The following is an 18533-nucleotide window of genomic DNA, read 5'->3' as shown; positions in this document are numbered from 1 at the left end:
TCTTTGGGAGAAGTTTGAGGTGAAAGTCCTCGTTCCACCTTCCGCCAGTACATACGGTGGACCATCCTTTGCGAGTAGGTATGGTGGAAATGTATTCTTCTCTGGGAGAAGTTTGAGGTGAAAGCCCTCATTCCACCCTTTGCGATTAGGCATGGTAGAAATGTATCCTTCTCTTGGCGAAGTTTTGAGATAAAAGTCTTATTCTACCCTCTGTGAATATGACTTTATTCTATGTGCTTATCAATTAACTATGGTGGATTGTGTTATGCTGAGATAACATATTGTATGTGAACTTATCATCTTTGGTTGCAGCTATGTGTGCATGCCTGACTAAATATTTCTCTCTTGCTAAGAGGGAGTGTTGAAATTTGTAGCTGCGATAGAGATCTTCATCTTTGATTTTATGAGATAGAAATATGTTTGTTATGACCGTTATGGTCATCTTCAGCTGAAAGAGATATTTGTGATTATATTATGTAAAAGGACATGTGTCATATGTCATGTGAAGAGGCATGTGTATGGAAATATGACGTGTTGAATATGTGGGAATATGAAGGGTCTTTTTTTTGAGACACAAAGAGATCTTTGTGTGAAAGATGATGAGTCTTATGCAATCTATATATGTGATTGCTCGATATAGTGTAAATCAATCAAGGGGAAACCTATGTACTTGAATATTTTATGATCAATAAAAAATATTGTTGTTGGTGTGGCTGGATTTTTCCCTTAAAGTGGAAGGGTTTCCCAGGATAAATATTTCGAGTCTTTTGTGTATTGTTTTTACTCTTATTTGTTGTTGTTTATCTAATATCAGGGTTAAAACATTAACAAGATTATCCTTATATTTTAAAGAAAACTTACACAACGATTTCAGATATCCTTGTGAGTTTTTATTTCAAGCAAAATCAGTTCAAGCATAATAAATTCAAATGTATTACAATACAAAAAAGACAAATTGATCAATCCAAAAATAAAAGTTACTTTCCTCATCATTTATGGTTAATCGATGTTAAAGGAGATGAAAACTTCTAAAATAGATTTACAAAGACAACGTTTCTAAAAGAAACAATTGTGAACTAAAGATAGAATAGAAACTACTTAATAAATTAAAGGCTAACTAAGAGGACCATTAAAGAAACATTATAATCCTCTAATATCTTCCAAGGATTTGCAAAATGTTAATGACTTGGAAGCCAAAATTTGTTCGGATAAATTGTCTCAAAATATCCAACCTGATGTTAACAAAGCTGCTCTTCACTGGATACAAAGACAAACATTGAGAACTAGCATGATTTTGAGGAAAATTCAGCAAACCCTCCAAACTTTGTAGATGAGCATGATTCCCCAAAACAAACTACAGAAAGTCACAATTTTTAAGGAGAAAAATTGATGAAAACCCAATACAATTTTTGAGGTGAAAAATTGATCAAAACCCAACATAATTTTTGAGGAGAAAAACCAATCAAAACCAAACAAAATTTGAGACACGGATGATAGAATACAAACTTCCCTATTGATGAAAAGTGGTAAAATCCAACAGATAATTTTTAAGGGAAAAATTATGAATCCACTAGATAATTTTTAAACCCACAAAGGAATCCAACATAACTTTGCAAATTGCATAATGAATTTTTTTTTTAAGGGAAAAAAGTATGAAAACCCATCAGAAATTTTTTCAAGGGAAAGTTTTTTGAAAACCCATTAGAGAAACCTTCATGCTGTAAAATACGATTGATTTAGAATCTCAGATACCTCATCTTTAGGCTGCAATAATGTCCTTGAATGCTGTTCTTAGCTCCCGTAGCCGATTTTGAAATCACACAATAGATTTTGAAGGAGATAATCTGGGTTTCTGTCTAGAGTATCTGAAGTTCAATACGGTTGGCATCCTAAGGATGAGAAAACACCTGCAGTTGATGTTTGAGAGGAACAATAACAGTAATGAACTTTTTTTTTTCCCATCCCTTTCGATGCCCGTCGAAGCTCCTTGTACAGCCTTCCTCAAGAAGCCATGAACTTCATTTAATTGTATGGTAGGCATGACAAAGGCATTTAATGTTATGTGCCTAATATTATTCAGTTTGCCCACCATGGTAATTCAGCTAAGTAATAATGGCATAAGTAAGTGGCCCCTTTTTAATGAATGAAAGTGAATAATTAAATACAATTGAGTCATGACTATAGCTGTTTGGCAAAATTGTTTATGATTGAGATAGGCCTTAGGTGATATTACATTAAATAAGACTATTGAAGAAGGTATTCAATTAGTAGGGTACATGGTGAAGCTTTTTATATACAGATGATCTCATTCTTATTGCAAAATTGTTTATGAATGAGCTAGGCGGTTGGGGACACAACATTAAACAAGATGGTTGGAGAATGTATCCCATTAGTAGGGTAGGTAATCTTATTCTTATTGCAAAATCTATACAAGGTTTGAGAGAGCACTTGGAATTTCTCAAAATGTTATTTTCAGGAGGTTGGGATGCAAGTGAATGTGAACAAGACCAAATTCATGATCTTCTATTTGGAAAAGACGAGGCAGCAGGTTAATTCTGTCTTTGAGAGCAGCCCCTTGGACATAGTAATGGAATATAAGTATGTAGTAATTGATTTTCACAATAGGCTTAGTTAAGAAATGTTTGGATCAAAGAGGATTCAAGGAGAGTGGAGTGCTCTATACCTTTTTCAGAACCGGTGTAGGAAAGCAGATTTGTGGGATTGGAAGGCTATTAAAAGCTTTTTTGGTTTGTTATTAGTGCTGGATATTCTTATGGGTACGAAGTTGGGAGATTAACATGTCAAAACATAAATGGCAACAAATAGAAAGATTCAAAAATATCTAATCAATAGCTGTCTTGAAGTCTAATCGATACCATTTTATAAGGTTCTTTTAGTTGAGGTGGGTATGTTCCCAATTGAGGTCTCAGTGATTGTTCAGTTGTTATGCTACCTAAAAAGGTGGAAAGTATGGATAAGCATCACTGACTGAAAATGATTGTTGCAGACGAGCTAAGCTGTAAGGAAAAGATCTGGAATAAATGTTATAGCAAGTGGATGAACAAGTGGGAACTAAATCTGCATGATTGTCCTCATGCTTAGGAGGAGATACAAAAGTGGGTGAAAGAAAAAAATCAGGAATATCATGTGGACAAAACAACTAGGTAGAAAAAATCATACCATGTTGAAGAATTTAATCCCACATGGCAGCATGATGAAAAAGTTTAGTTGAGATCTATGATTAAAGAAAAAGCTAAAATTTAATTGCACAGCTGAGGACTAGTTCTCATTTTCTAAGACATGAAACTGGTAGACAGAAGGTGCCCAAAGATGAATGAGAAGAAAGGACTTGCATCTACTGTAGCAATGGGGCGGTGAATGGAATGGCATTTCATTAAAGAGTGAAGCTTATGCAGATATTTGCAGTCTGTTTGAAAATGATTTAAAGGTGCACAGCCCAAAGATTCATAATCGAAGGGGCAACATGGAAAATTACTTGAAAAGGGATTAATTTGGTGGATTTTGATCATTCAGACAATTGGTCTCGTGGATGTTATTATAATACTCTTTCATTCATTCGGATGCTACAGTTTCAAATGTAGGACTAGATTGTATCTATGATAAGGAAGAAAAGGTCACATGTCTTTGCTTACTCAGAATTCTTTTCAATCCTCTTGTTGTTTTCTTTTTCTTTCTCTTGCTCCTCTGTTTCACCTTTTTGTTATCATTCTCATTTGCTTTATCTTATGACATTTCCCTAACCTTCTTTTTACTTCATCATTTTAACTTTTGTATCATACTTGCCTATTTTTCTTTTTCTTTTTTAAATTTTTATTAATTTGTTTTATTATCATCTTTCTAGTTTTTTGCTCAAACACCTTAGCCTTATCATTATTTGCACCTTTAAAATACCCACTAACCCCCTTTTCCTGCCAAATTTTCAGTTCGCTTTAATCCTCGTCTTAACTTCTTATTTCCAATTCCAACATTACTAGGGCCTTTGTCAGAACCAAATCTGCATTTCATGCCTTTAAATCTTCATCCTATGATGATGGATCACAAATATGATCTAGAACATTGATTGATGTAAGAAAAAACTTACAGATTATTTTTAGAAGAACTCTAATTATTGTACTTCAGTAAATCTTTTTGGTATAATTATGCTCTTCAGCACTAAAAGTTCTCATTAAGTGGAAACAATGATCTCAGTGGTTCTCTAACAGGTACCTTATAACAACCCTTAAAGTAGTTCCCAGGGGAACTGAAGGAGCTGTTAGCATAGAAGGAACTTTTGCTGGTCTAGCTGCTTCTATGTTACTTGCATGTGTTTGCTGGCTTATGGGTCAGGTAAACTTTTTTATTTCTGCTTAATACCTTGGTCTTTTGCTATCTTTCATTTTTTAAAATCTGTGTCTTACAGAATCTTCTTTACTTTGTGCAACTTATTCATACATGATTCGGAATCTAGAAATTATTCAGTTCCTCACAAAAATGAATACATTATGGTTAAACCAAGGCACTACATTGTCTGAATATAAATACTTTGAAATTTGCCATCTGAAATTTATATCTATCTATGCTTGGAATGAAAATAAAATAAAATGTGTTCACAGGTGGACTCGATATTTAGAATGCTCTTAGTTAATATCCGCTTCTAGTTTTAGTTGCTGTTTTTTTTGTTCTTTTTATTATTTGTATAGATGCATTTTCCACATCTCTTGTTGCACTTCATTATGTTGTTTTTCTGCTATATATGTATATAAATTTTGGTATTGTGATATTATCATTTTGTGCGAAGAGCTTTCCCTCCTTTAGTGTGTACCCCTTTTGGTGGCGGTTTCTAATGAAATGTTTTGGTCCCATGGATTACTGTTCTGAATTTTTAATTTTGTGGACATCAAGAGAATTATGTTTATGTAGGTCCATTCATACTTATTTAAACACCAACTCAGTACAATATTAATGATTTTAGGTTTCCACAGGTCTGGATACAATTATTGAGTGTTTTTCTTCCTATGTTTTGAGGGTCCTCTGAGACCACATATGTTTTTGGAATTGCTTTCATTTATTTTGAATGTATAGTGAAGAGGCTTGATAAAAACTTTTTGGAGTAACTTCTGCAAGTCTTTTCTGTCACTCTATGGTGCGCCTCCTTGAACTTTATCAATTCTTGAAGTTGCTGATTCTTATTTGATCATGGACCTTCTCATAGTTGTTGCATACATATTTCCAAACATAGATTCATCTTGGAGTTTGTGTCTGTTCCACTTCATATTCCCTGCAGATTGTGATATATTGTTCAAGCAGGAGTTTATTATTTTATGTTCAGGTTAGCGACTTCCAATGCTATGCTTGGAACTATTGATTCATGATAAACATTGCATATCTAAGCTCTGTATACAAGGTGCAGACTGTTTATTTATCTCCTGCTTGTTACTGAATCAATGCATACATTGTGGACAAGCGTTATCTTTTTGGTATCAAACATTGCAGAATAAAGTATGTTATATTCTGGATATTTGTCACTATTGTTCTTCCATTACTGTATCTTCTGGCTGGTCAGCAAAAAGCTGTGAGCTGGTCATTTGTGTGCTTTTGTTAAAATCATTGCTATTTTTCTATTTTCCCTAGTTGAAGACGCGTTCTTATTACATTAGCACTTCATGGGGGTTGTGCATTTTTTTCCTCACACGTTCTTCCTTCCTATTCTTTGGCATACACCATAATTTCCATGGTATTGTCATGTTCAACCATCACCATGTTGTGTTTACCAGCATCTGACCGATATTATTTAGGGACAGATTTATATTTGCAGATAGAAGGGTTTTCACAATCTAAAACATCCACTACATTTTAATTTGAGCCCAAGAATATGGATCTTGAAAGTTCATATCCACACGTGGAATAAACTATAAGGCATATATTAGGAAAGCACACACATAAAGTGATCATGCTGAATGTAACATATCAAATTTCTAGACTGCAAAATACATACTTAATTCTGAAATTCGTAACTAGAACCAAATAACTGAAAGAATGTAAAGCAGTTCAGAAAAGTAAATCACATAACCATACTACCGAAGTAAACATCTTTTACACCTTACAATCCATTTCATGTGAAAATAACTGAATCTAACTAACTAACGTTTAGAATGTCCGCTCAGTAATAGGTGGGCATGCTTGATTAACTAGCACCACCGATATCATGTGATCAAATAAAAAGCAAGTGTGCCTCTAAACGAACTTGGCCAAGGATTTAGATGGGTTTCTAATACACGATCACCACCGCTTGTGTAACATACGAATTTTCTTAACCAAATTATACAATCTCAAAGTAAACTAATTTCACAAGTAACTGAATTCATTTCACATGACAGTGATTTAATTATAACAGAAAGAAACTCTTTTAAATCAATTTTACATATTTACGAGAAACAAAAGAGATAGTTAAGTATTGCTAACATTTTAACTACTAAATATTCGACTGAAAATAAAGTAACGACTAATTATATCAATTGAAAAGCTTATTAACATAAAGTAAATGTTTTTTTTATCTTGAAGTGAAAATAACCATCTATTCATTTAGGGGTTAAAAGTGAAAGAAACATATATAGTATAAATGAAAGAATTTCTTTAACTCGTTGTCCAAGCCTCGGCATTGGTGAGAGGAGAAGCATTGAGATAGGCTTAATCTCCCAATCACGGACCATTACTTATCCCCACATATTCTAAATTAATAGAACGACCCTCCCTACCTCGGGATCCGGCTTGGGATGTTCATAAGCCTAGTCATCAGAGTAATTAGGTGGGTTGAAGTCCCAACAGTTATTCTCCAAAATAACTGAAGCGTCTGGACAATCAACAAAAATCACATGTTCGGCATATTTGCCTAATCTCTACCCTGGCCAAGGATTTCAAGTTGGGTCTACAAATCCGATCTCCACCACTCGACTTAACATTTTGCATAACTGGGATGTGCATGAGCTATTATAGTTTTAGTATTTTATTTACTTGATTTGATTCCATTCTTATTTGTGTAGAGTCTCAACACCTCCTCACCATTTTCAAGCTATCATGCCGGTCATTCCCAAGTGCTCGCGAGTTTATATTCACAACATTGATTTACACCTCTTCACCGATAATAGCATCATCGCCTGGTGAATTCCTCGGTGTCATGATATCATTTTCATTTCTGAATGCAATAAATCTTTAGCTGAGATATGCATGATTGATACACAATCTTGATTTAATAACATCAATGACATATATAAATGATAAGAGACCATAGTTGATAATATGTTTATCATTCCCTTGAGTTCGGTTAGTAATGTATTGATATCAGAACAAGGGATTTATCATTCATAGAATACTCGACTGGTGTATTAACAAGGAAGATTACATTCATGGTTGACGGCTACAGAACTTGGTCTTTATGCTCTTTTAATCCATGACAAACTTGGCAAATAGAAAGATTACATAAAAAATAGAAAAACGGGGAAGCAGATTCGGGAGTTTCTTACATGACTGCTTGTGCGGATTTTTTCTGGCTGAAAGAAGTGAGCTTTGCTCCTTGCTTGGTAAACAGCAAGTGTGTGTGAAAGTTGTATGGGAATAGAGGGATAATGATGGTTTCAATCGGATTCGTTATACAGTCTTTCTACTCTCATAATTCACAACTAGTCCGAATGGCTAAGAAGGATGAAAGGTAAAAGATATCCTGAAACTCGATCGAGAGACTCTATAAAAAAGATTGTGTTTGGCTCTTTGGCTGCCATCGGTTACAAAGAGACTTTTCAAATGCAAAAACAATTCAAATTTTAAAAAAGAAGAAGGAAAAGTGAGGAAAAGAATAAGTTGGAAAGTTTGATTTTATTATTTTATTATTATTGTTTATTTTAAATACGTTCATGTGTACGTATTGGTAAAGTGGCATCATTAAATTATAGCTTATAATTTATTGGTGTCACCATATTTTTATGTACATATGTTCGTATTTAAGTATGAATAATAATAATTAAATAATGAATTCATTAATAATTTCTTCAAAGGTATGAATTATAGTTGTAAATTTTTAAATGATTACTATATTGTTCTTTTAGTAGTTCATGCGGTTCCATAATGCAACATGTTATCAAATCTAGTATCCTTGCCAGAGTGGACTTAGGTCAAACTTGTTGATTCATATGACTGGACTATTCCACCATCCCCTTCCGATGATCCCGTTTAGCAATGCTTCTCCTCTCTTTAGTCTTCTTCCTGTAATCATTCCAAACAACATTCTCGCCAAGACATCAATTCTTGATTTATTAATTGTTAATTCAAAAATCATCTAGTGATTGTTAGAGATTTCATCAACGTCAGAATAACTAACTCATTTCACATGTTCATAAAAATATCTCATTATCAGTTGTTACAATGTATATATTTCAACTAACTCATTTCACATGATCAGGAAGAAATAAATTGATACAACGACAATAATTAACTAACTCACTTTCATATGATCAGGAAAAATAAATTGATACAACGACTATAATTAACTCACTTCACATGATCAAGAAAGATACAATGACTATAATTAACTAACTCACTTCACATGATCAAGAAGAAATAAATTGATACAACGGCTATACTTCACATGATATTGGTTTGTTAAATCAATGGCTAAGTGCAATTTAAAATTAGGGCAAAAATTTGGGATGTAACAGCTCGACTTGACAACAGTGTGTACATATTGGACAAACATGAGCTTACTTGGATATTTTGTTGGAATTTATTATAAAATTTATCATGGATTCATATATGGAAGTTTTGATTTCTGTTCTTTCCCTTGCTGGGATTTCTTTTCCTCTTCACCCCGTTTCATTGGCTATTCTAGCCAGGGTGAGTCCTTGGAGAGAGTGATTTCTTATTTTGGTGTAGATCATCATGGTTACTCATGGATTCCTATCCATTGGCGGGTACACTGCGATTAACAAACTTGTGTAAGATGTAATTCAATTCTGGCAACATGTCGATATTATATTTCAGTACCACACATGGCAAAGTAAAAGACATAATTGTAAGCATAAACGCAATGAGGAAAGAACTTGATCTCGGTGATAATTTCTCATATTGTATATCGGGCCCCTTTTGATATTAACAATTTTTAGTGATCTTAAATAGAAAGGTTGACAGAACATAAGCCGAGCATATATACAGTGATCATACAACTGATGCATAAATTATAAAGGTCGGGTGCATTGATAATCCATCTAAAAACTATTGCATTAATTTGGAAACATAATGATTCAAATGCATGGGTATTGAACTTAAAATCTGTTGCATTGTTTTAAATTCATAAAGAATGTAGTGTTTAATTACTAAACATAACCTAAACGAAAGACCTTATGGGATTCAAATGATGCCTCCATCGTATGGCTCAAGCCGACTCGACTATGAATGAAATGTGAAATCTGTTGTGGATAGACCCACACTTGAATCAAGAGGTGTTGTGTATAGAGTAGAGAGATAGAAGGAGAAGAGAAAGAGAATAGAATGTCGTTTGCAGTCAGATGTGAGATGTATATAATCTCCCTTGGGCTCAAGCGAGCCGCGACTTAGTTTCATCCAAGACCATCAGTTACAAGGTCACCGATTTTAAAAGGAAAGGTGGTGCCAAGTGAATATGGTTGCCTATCAAGGGAAATACAAGTTTGATTTATTAAAGAGCTCCATCGAAAAAAAATTATATATATATTATTTTTAAATGATTCCATCATGCTATTATTGTATCTAAAGTTGCACTCATTAAAATACGTATAACTATATACATGCGTAGTTCAGAGAATATGGTTTATTATAACATCATATCCTCTTGATGTATGCACATGTATATATATATATATATACATATATTAATAAGTACGAACTATAGATAATACTTTAATATCCTGATGGTATCATATATTCATATATATATGTGTGTGTATATATATAGGTGATGATAAAAGAAAAATGGTGATGACATCATGAAACAACAAGGTAATGGTTTTGAACATGAATTTTTGATAATGATAGTTATATATATTTTTGTATGTTTGTCCAAGTAGCTCATGACTGTCCAATGGTGTACTCTATTGTGAAGTCGCTAAATCCTTATCAAGGTAGTTAGAGGTCATACTTGGCGATCGAACAAATGGACTAAAATAGTGCCCCATTCCTTAAAATCTTGTTTAGCAATGCTTTCTCCACTTCGTCTGCTCCTGCAACCACCCGTGCAACATTTTCACATTAATAACAAGTTCTTCCATTTAAATCAATATTAGAATATAATAAAGCAATGACTAACTACCATTTTCAATAAACAAGTAAACATAATAACTTTTAACCAACTCCACTATAACAACCATTTCCACATGAAATAAACGGTTAACTATAACTTCCCTTTTCACATGATCAAGAAATGCTAGTTTTAACTAATCATCTAAACGGCTATAACTTATTTTAATTAGGTCAAAATTTTGGGATGTAACATACCTTCCCCCTTATGTTTCATTGTCCCCGATGAAATTTACAAATATAATTTAAAAGTAGTATTTGTGCAATCAATGTTTTTAGCATCACAAAAAAAGAGAAGGATGATCAGGCTCCGGTCTTGGAGAAAAGATGAGGGTATTTTTGAAAAATCTCATTATAGTCCTCCCAAATAGCTATGTCTTGTGCATACTGGTCCACCTTGCATTGAGTTATGTCTCGATTTCATAAGCAAAGCTTACACACCTTGAGTATTTTGGGTGGTTCTATTTCCACCACCCTTGGGTTTCGTACCTACAATAATTTCCAATTATTTATATGATCATGATGAGTGATGTATTTATTAAGATATGACACATGAAAGACGTCATGCATCCTGACAAGGGCTGGAGGTAGTGCGATTTTGTAGGCTACTAGGTTCACGACTTCCAACACCTCAAAGGGTCCCACATACCTTGGGGCCAACTTGGCATTCTTACCGAACTTGATGGTACTCTTTTGGAGTTTTACTTTCAATAGCACCTTTTCTCCTATTGAGAATTCCCTGGGTATTCTTTTTGCATCTGCATAACTTTTTTGTCTATCATTTGCTTCTTTCAATCTTTGATGGATTTGAATTACTTGTTCTTCCATTTCTTTCAACATTTTTGGTCCAATGATAATTTTGTACTTGACATGGTTTCAGTTTACAAGGGTTTGGCATTTGCAACCATATAGGGCCTCAAAGGGTGCCATCTTAATGGTGGATGGATAGGATTTATTATAAGCAAACTCCACCAAGGGTAGATACATTTCCAACTGGTATTGTTGATCCATTCAATAAACTCTTAGAAGATCTTCCAAAACCTGGTTTATCCTATCTGTCTGACCATCAGTCTCGAGATGATGAGTCGAACTAATATTTAACTTAGTCCCTAAAGCCGAGAATAGTGTTTGCCAAAATCTGGAGGTTATCCTAGCATCCTTGTTTGAAATAATCTTCTTCGGGACTCCATGAAGTCTGAAAATCTCTCTCATGAATTTGTGAGCAATTTTTGGTGCTCCATCGGTCAGGTTACGAGGTATGAAGTGAGCCACCTTGGTTAGTTTGTCTACCACTATTAGAATGGTGTTGTGTTTGCTTCGAGTCATGGGTAGTCGTATGAAATCCATGGTAATTATCTGCCACTTCCATTCTAGTACTTAGTTTGGGTATAGGAGGCCTGTTGGATAGTGGTGTTCTGCCTTGACTCTCTGGCATTCTAGACATCTTGCCACATAATCCGTTATTTCTCTTGTCATCCCCTTCCAAAAATTTAGTGGTTTTTTGTCTACCATCATTTTGGTCACTCTGGGGTGTCCTGAATAGGGAGCTGAGTGGAGTTCTTCTAAAATCATTCTTCGGATTTCTTGTGCTTTGGGAATGTACATCCTATCACCATACCTTAATAACCCATCTTTCATTCTGAAGTCCTTGTATCTGGGGTCCTGTGGATCCCTGAGAAGTGTGTGACTGATCTTTGCATAGAATTCATCCTGCTTTAAATGCTGTAATACTTGATCCCTTAATCTAATATTTATGACGGCCATAGTGGAAATATGCCTCTATCAGCTCGAGGCATCTGCTACCTTATTCTCTTTACCTTTAATGTAACTAATGTCAAAGTTGTAATTTGCTAGAAATTCCAACCATCTCCTCTACCTGGGGTTAAGGTTGGGTTGAGTAAAGATGTACTTTAAGTCGTGGTGATCTGATCGAAGTTCAAAAGGCTTCCCTATCAAGTAGTGCCTCCACATTTGGAGGGCATGCACAATGGCGGCTAGTTCTAGATCATGAGGAGCATAGTTTTGTTTGTAGTTCTTTAACTTCCTTGACTCATATGCAACAACTTGCTCTTCTTGCATCACTACACCTCATAATCCCTCCCTGGATGCATCGGTTATAACCACAAACTCCTTTTGGGGGTCTGGTACTCTTAGTATAGGTGTAGTAGTTAACTTCTCCTTTAGGTACTCAAAGGTTGTTTGATATTTCTCGATCCAAAGAAACTTTTTCCCCTTCTTCTGCAGTGAAGTGATCGGGTAAGCTATCTTGGAAAAATCTCTAACAAACTTCCTATAGAATCCTGCTAACCCTACAAAGCTTCTGACTTCTGTCACATTCCTATGTACGGGCCATTCCTTGATTGCTTTGATTTTTGAAGGATATATAGCTATACCTTTAGCTGATATAATGTCCTAGATATTGGATCTCCTTTTGATAAAAGGCGCACTTATACAACTTTTCGTATAGCTCATGTTCTCTCAACCTCTATAGAAATTTTTCTAAATGTTCTTGATGTTCTTTTTCGTTTCTTGATTAGATTAGAGTATCATCTATAAAGACTAGTACAAACTTATCCAAACAATCTTGAAAAATACTATTCATCAGGTAAATGAAGGCTGTTGGGGCATTAGTTAACCCTAAGGGTAATACCGTAAACTCATAATGCCCATAGCTAGTCCTGAACGCAGTCTTGTGGATATCTTCATCCTTGATGTGGAGTTGATGGTATCCTGACCTTAAGTCAATTTTTGAGAATACTGCAACACCTTTCATTTGATCAAACAAATCATCGATTCTAGGAAGTGGGTACCAGTTCTTGATTGTGACCTTATTGAGCATCCTATAGTCTATACAGAGTCTCATAGTTTGGTTCTTCTTACTAGCGAACAATACTAGGGCTCCCCAAGGTGAAACACTTGGTCAAATAAGTTTCTTATCTAACATATCCTGCAACTGCAATTGTAGTTCGATCAATTTAGTGGTGGTCATCTGATAAGGAGCTCGGGATATAGGTTTTGCCCTAGGTACTAAATCTATTGTAAAATCAAAAGCTCTAGATGGAGGTAGTCCCGAAAGTTCTTCTGTAAACACATCCTAGAATTTCTCGAGATATGGGTAGTTGTCTGTAAATGATCTTTTCGGTTCATCCCCCATTTCTTCATCCTCCAGGTTACTTCTATTGCTTCCTATATCTTCAATTTTAATTTTTTAACTGCAAAAATTTCACATCCTTTACTCTCGCATCTCTTGAGTTGCATGGTGCATATTTGACGTGGTTTGATTTCGTGTAAAACTCCCTTAATATTTACAAGATTGCCTTGATCATCCAAACATTCTATAGTTTTGGCAAGACAGTCAACCTTGGCCTTGTGCTTACTAAGCCAATTAATGCCTATGATTATGTCATAGGACCCAAGAGGTGCTACATACAGATTTAATTCTATAGAGAATTTTGGAAAGTCAACCCGTGCCTCAAATAGACACTGCGTGACGTTAGCCCTTGACTGCTTTGCATAGTTGACTGCCCATGGTTTTGCCATGTAACTAGACCTCTTTGGAAATCTACTTAATAACTTTGGAGATATAAAACATTATGAGTCTCCGATATCAATTAATATAGAAACAAAGTTTCTGTAGATCTTACCCAGAGTTTCAATTGGACCCAATTGTTGTTTTGCGTGCCGATTGTCTAGTGCTGCGTGAATCCTTTGTTGGTAGACATGCTGCTATGGTGGTAATGGTGGTCGAGGTGGTTGGTTGGTGGTTGCCTTACTAGGACATTTGTTAGCATAGTGATTCCCACCACAATTCTAGCATCTTGCTGGTGGTCCTTTCCTTTCATTGCCCTTGCCATTCTTATTTGTATTGGGGTTACTTTTGAAATTCTTGTTAGCATTTCCTCTTGGCTTTGGTTTGTTGGGTTTGTAGTCCTTGAATTGTTTCTTGTGAGATTCGGTATTTGTCCCTTTTGAATTCCAATTTGTTTTCCTTCTATTATCTTAGACAGAATATCTCTCTTTTAATTTTATGTTTTCGTTGAACAACCTTTTCTAGGGCTTCTTCCATGGTTTAGGGAGTGAGAACATAACTGTTCCTCCGATCCTATTATTTAATCCCATGATAAAATTTTTCCACCTTCATATTTCTATCTTGCTGATACGGAGGTATGTACTTCAGCAAACGGGTGAATTTTTCCCAATATGTGTACAAACAAATTCCCTTGCCTAAGGTTTTGGAAGTCCAACAACCTTTGATTGTAGAAAGTTTGGGATAACCAATGGTTCTTAAAGATGGCCACGAACTTTTCCTAGGTAATTTCAGTTCTCTTAATATTCAATTCAACTCTGGTGTTCCCCACCAAGTAGTGGCTTCCCCTGAAAAATGGTATATTCCCCAAGCTGCCATTGAGGTTTCCGAGAAATTGCTAATCTCAAAATATTGTTTCATTTTCGTTAAACAGGCCTCTGCATCCTCTTTAGATTCGGAACTAGAGAACTTGGTGGTTTGATCTTTCTAATGTTTGCGAATAAGTCACTAACTATTTCAAGTTTCTTTTGTTTCTCAATTTCGGTAAGTGAGGCTTGAGTGTTTCTCTCATTGTGCTCAGAGATTTTAGGTTCTGTTCTGGGAGGGGGCGAGGATTGCATTTCCTCTTGACTTTGCCCAATCTAGGCTGACAATTCGTTCAGCCTCTTCTTCATATTGTTTAACTTTGTTTGCGTGTCTTGCAAAACCTGAAGTAGCAGATCAGTTGGGGGAAGTGGATTGTTCTCATGGGCCATTTTGTGGTCTGTGACATTACCATTGTTGTTCATGTTTCTTAATTATTTCGGCTTGAAAGTAAATAAAAGTTCTTTAAGTCAATTTGGTTCATACGCATATACTTATATACAATTTTTGTTTTTTTTGAGAAGAGAAGAAGGAATAATACAAGAATAGACAGGATTCCAACTAGTTTATTTATTCAGTTACATTTACAGCAGATTTTGTTTACAAAATTCCCTCCTCCGAGGGTGCTACATTTAGATTATAGATTCAGTCACTCTAAAATTTTATTTTTGAGTGCTTGTTCAGTTCCAGTTTCAGTTTTATACATATCTTGCACCATCCAAGCTCTATGGAAGTGCATAAGAGGGTTAGGCTGGTGGGCGTTCCAAATTTGAATGAGTTTGTTTTTGTAAGTTGCCTTCTTGACAGGAGTCCATTTGACCCTTTTTTTCCTCATTTGTTGCAAAGCTTGTTTTAAAGTTTCGTTGTCCTGAGGCATGGAACAATAGGTGTAATCATAGTATGGCATGTTCCTAATCAAGTATGGGAAAATGGGATGCCGCGCCTTCTTGCAAGGAGTCTTTCGTGTATACATCCTGTTACATTTAAATCTAAGGAAGTCTCAGGTTTACAAATTTTGCTAGGTGATGTGCCCAAGGTTCTGTGTTGAACCCAGTGCTCTGATATGATATGTAACATATCAAATTTCTAGACTGAAAAATATATACTTAATTCTGAAATTCGTAACTAGAACCAAATGATTGAAAGAATGTAAAATAGTTAGGAAAAGTAAATCACATAATCATTTTACCGAAGTAAACATCTTTCACACCTTACAATCCATTTCATGTCAAAATAATTGAATTAATCCAACTAACTGATTTCTATAACAATTCAAGAGAAGCTAAATCATTTCCATATATTCCATGAATTATATAATAATTACAAGAAATGAACTTGCGAGATAGAATCCAAAAAGAAACATATAGAATCTAGCCGAGTTATCTGAAGATGTGCAAGCCTTGGCTTTTTGTTAAGAGGAGAAGCATTGGCATAGGCTTAACCTCCCAACCACGGACCTTATTAATCCCCACACAATCTTTTAACAAGAAAGGCCCTCCCTACCTCGAGGTTAGGCTTGGGGCACCATAGTCCAACCATCCGAGCATACTCGTGTTTAGAATCTTCACTTAGTAATAGGCAGGCATGCCTGATTAACTGGCACCACCGACATCATGTGATCAAATAAAAGGCAAACATGCCTCTAAATGACTTTGGCCAAGGATTTAGATGAGTTTCTAATACCTGATCACCACTGCTCGACTTGACAACAGGGTACATATTGGACAAACACGAGCTTGGATATTATGTTGGAATTTATTATAAAATTTATCATGCATTCATATATGGAAGTTCTGATTTCTGCTCTTTCGCTTGCAGGGATATCTTTTCTTCTTCACCCCCTTTCATTGGCTATTCCAGCTAGGGTGAGTCCTTGGAGAGAGTGATTTCTTATTTTGGCGTAGATCATCATGGTTACTCATGGATTCCCATCTATTGGTGCGTGCACTGTGATTAACAAACTTGTGTAAGATGTAATTCAATTCTTGCAACATGCTGATGTTATATTTCAGTACCACACATGGTAAAGTAAAAGACAATTGTAAACGTAACACAATGAGGAAAGAACTTGATCTCGGTGATAATTTCTCATACTATATATTGGCCCCCTTTTGATATTAACAGTTTTCAGTAATCGTAAATAGAAAGGTCGACAGAACATAAGCCGAGCATATATACAGTGATCATACAGCTGATGCATAAATTATAAATGTAGGATGCATAGATAATCCATCTAAAAACTGTTGCATTGATTTAGAAACATAATGATTCGAATGCATGGGTACCGAACTTATAATCTATTGCATTGTTTCAAATTCATAAAGAATGGAATGTGTAATTACTAAACATAACCTGAACGAAAGCCTTTACGGGATTCAAATGATGCCTCCACCATACGGCTCAAGCTGACTCGACTATGAATGAAATGCGAAATTGTTGTGGATAGACCGGCACTTGAATCAAGAGGTGTTGTGTACAGAGTAGAGAGATAGAAGGAGAAGAGAAAGAGAATAGAATGTCGTCTGTAGTCAGACTTTATAATCTCCCTTGGGCTGAAGCGAGCCGTAACTCAAGGTGGCAGTTTCATCCAAGACCATCGGTTACAAGGTCATCGATTTTAAAAAGAAAGGTGGTGCCAAGTGTATATGGTCGCCTATTAAGGGAAATATAAGTTTGATTTATTAAAGAGCTTTGTCGAAAAACATATATATATATATATATATATATATATATATATATTTTAAAAGATTCCATCATGCTATTATTGTATCTAAATTCACACTCATTAAAATATGTATAACTTTATATATGCGTAGTTTGGAGAATATGGTTTATTATAACATCATATCCTCTTGATGTATGCACATGTATATATATACATATATTAATCAGTACGAACTATATATATTACTTTAATATCTTGGTGGTATCATACATACATATATACACACACACACACACACGTATATATATAGGTGATGATAAAAGAAAAATGGAGATGACATCACAAAACAAGGTAATGGTTCTAAACATGAATTTTTGATAATGATAGTTATATATAGTTTTATATGTTGTCCAAGTGGCTAATGATTGTCCAGTGGTATATTCTATTGTGAAGGCGCTAAATCCTTATCAAGGTAGTTAGAGGTCATACCTAGCGATTGAACAAATGGACTAGAATAGTGCCCCATTCCTCAAATCCTGTTTAGCAATGTTTTCTCCCCTTTGTCTGCTCTTGCAACCACTCGTGCAACATTTCCACAATAATAACAAGTTCTTCCAGTTAAATCAATATTAGAATATAATAAAGCAACAACTAACTACCATTTTCAATAAACAAGTAAACATAATAACTGTTAATTGACTCCATTATAACAACCATTTCCACATGAAATAAACGGTTAACTATAACTTCCCTTTTCTCATGATCAAGAAAATTGTAGTTTTAACTAATCATCTCAACGGCTATTACTTATTTTAATACGTCAAAATTTTGGGATGTAACATGGAAATCCCCTAAAACATGAAGCAAACATATAAATTCACAAAAGATGTGAAGTATATCCATAAATACACGAGGCATAGACATGTATACACATAAGGCATGGAGCATACACTTGAGGTACGGCGTATCCACATAAGACATGTAAGGCACACAAGTACACCCAAGGTGTGAATGAAAAACATGAATACACATAAGGCATGCTACATAAATCGTACAATCATACACATGAAGAAGTGCAATGTTGGCCTATTTGATCTTTATGTTTTTTTTTAATTCATTTAAGGGGTTAAATAGTTAACCTTGAATGTGTATGATGGT

At 35.0% G+C, this 18533-nt stretch overlaps 1 protein-coding gene across 1 annotated transcript in view; it reads left to right on the top strand.

Annotated features, from left to right (window-relative positions):
* Positions 1–18533, top strand: part of LOC149550228 (integral membrane protein (Protein of unknown function DUF92, transmembrane)) — a 77414-nt gene that overhangs the window by 53571 nt on the left and 5310 nt on the right. The window contains exon 3 of the mRNA XM_089793325.1: positions 4224–4347. Coding sequence (XP_089649451.1) covers positions 4224–4347 — 124 coding nt within the window. The remainder of the gene's footprint in view (positions 1–4223; positions 4348–18533) is intronic.

Source organism: Cupressus sempervirens, chromosome 7 (genome assembly GCF_028749045.1).
Source record: "Cupressus sempervirens isolate cs-2001-9-10 chromosome 7, ASM2874904v1, whole genome shotgun sequence".
In the NCBI taxonomy this organism is placed as follows: Eukaryota; Viridiplantae; Streptophyta; class Pinopsida; order Cupressales; family Cupressaceae; genus Cupressus; species Cupressus sempervirens.
Note: the sequence above shows the minus strand (reverse complement) of the source record. Positions and strands in the feature narration are given on the sequence as shown.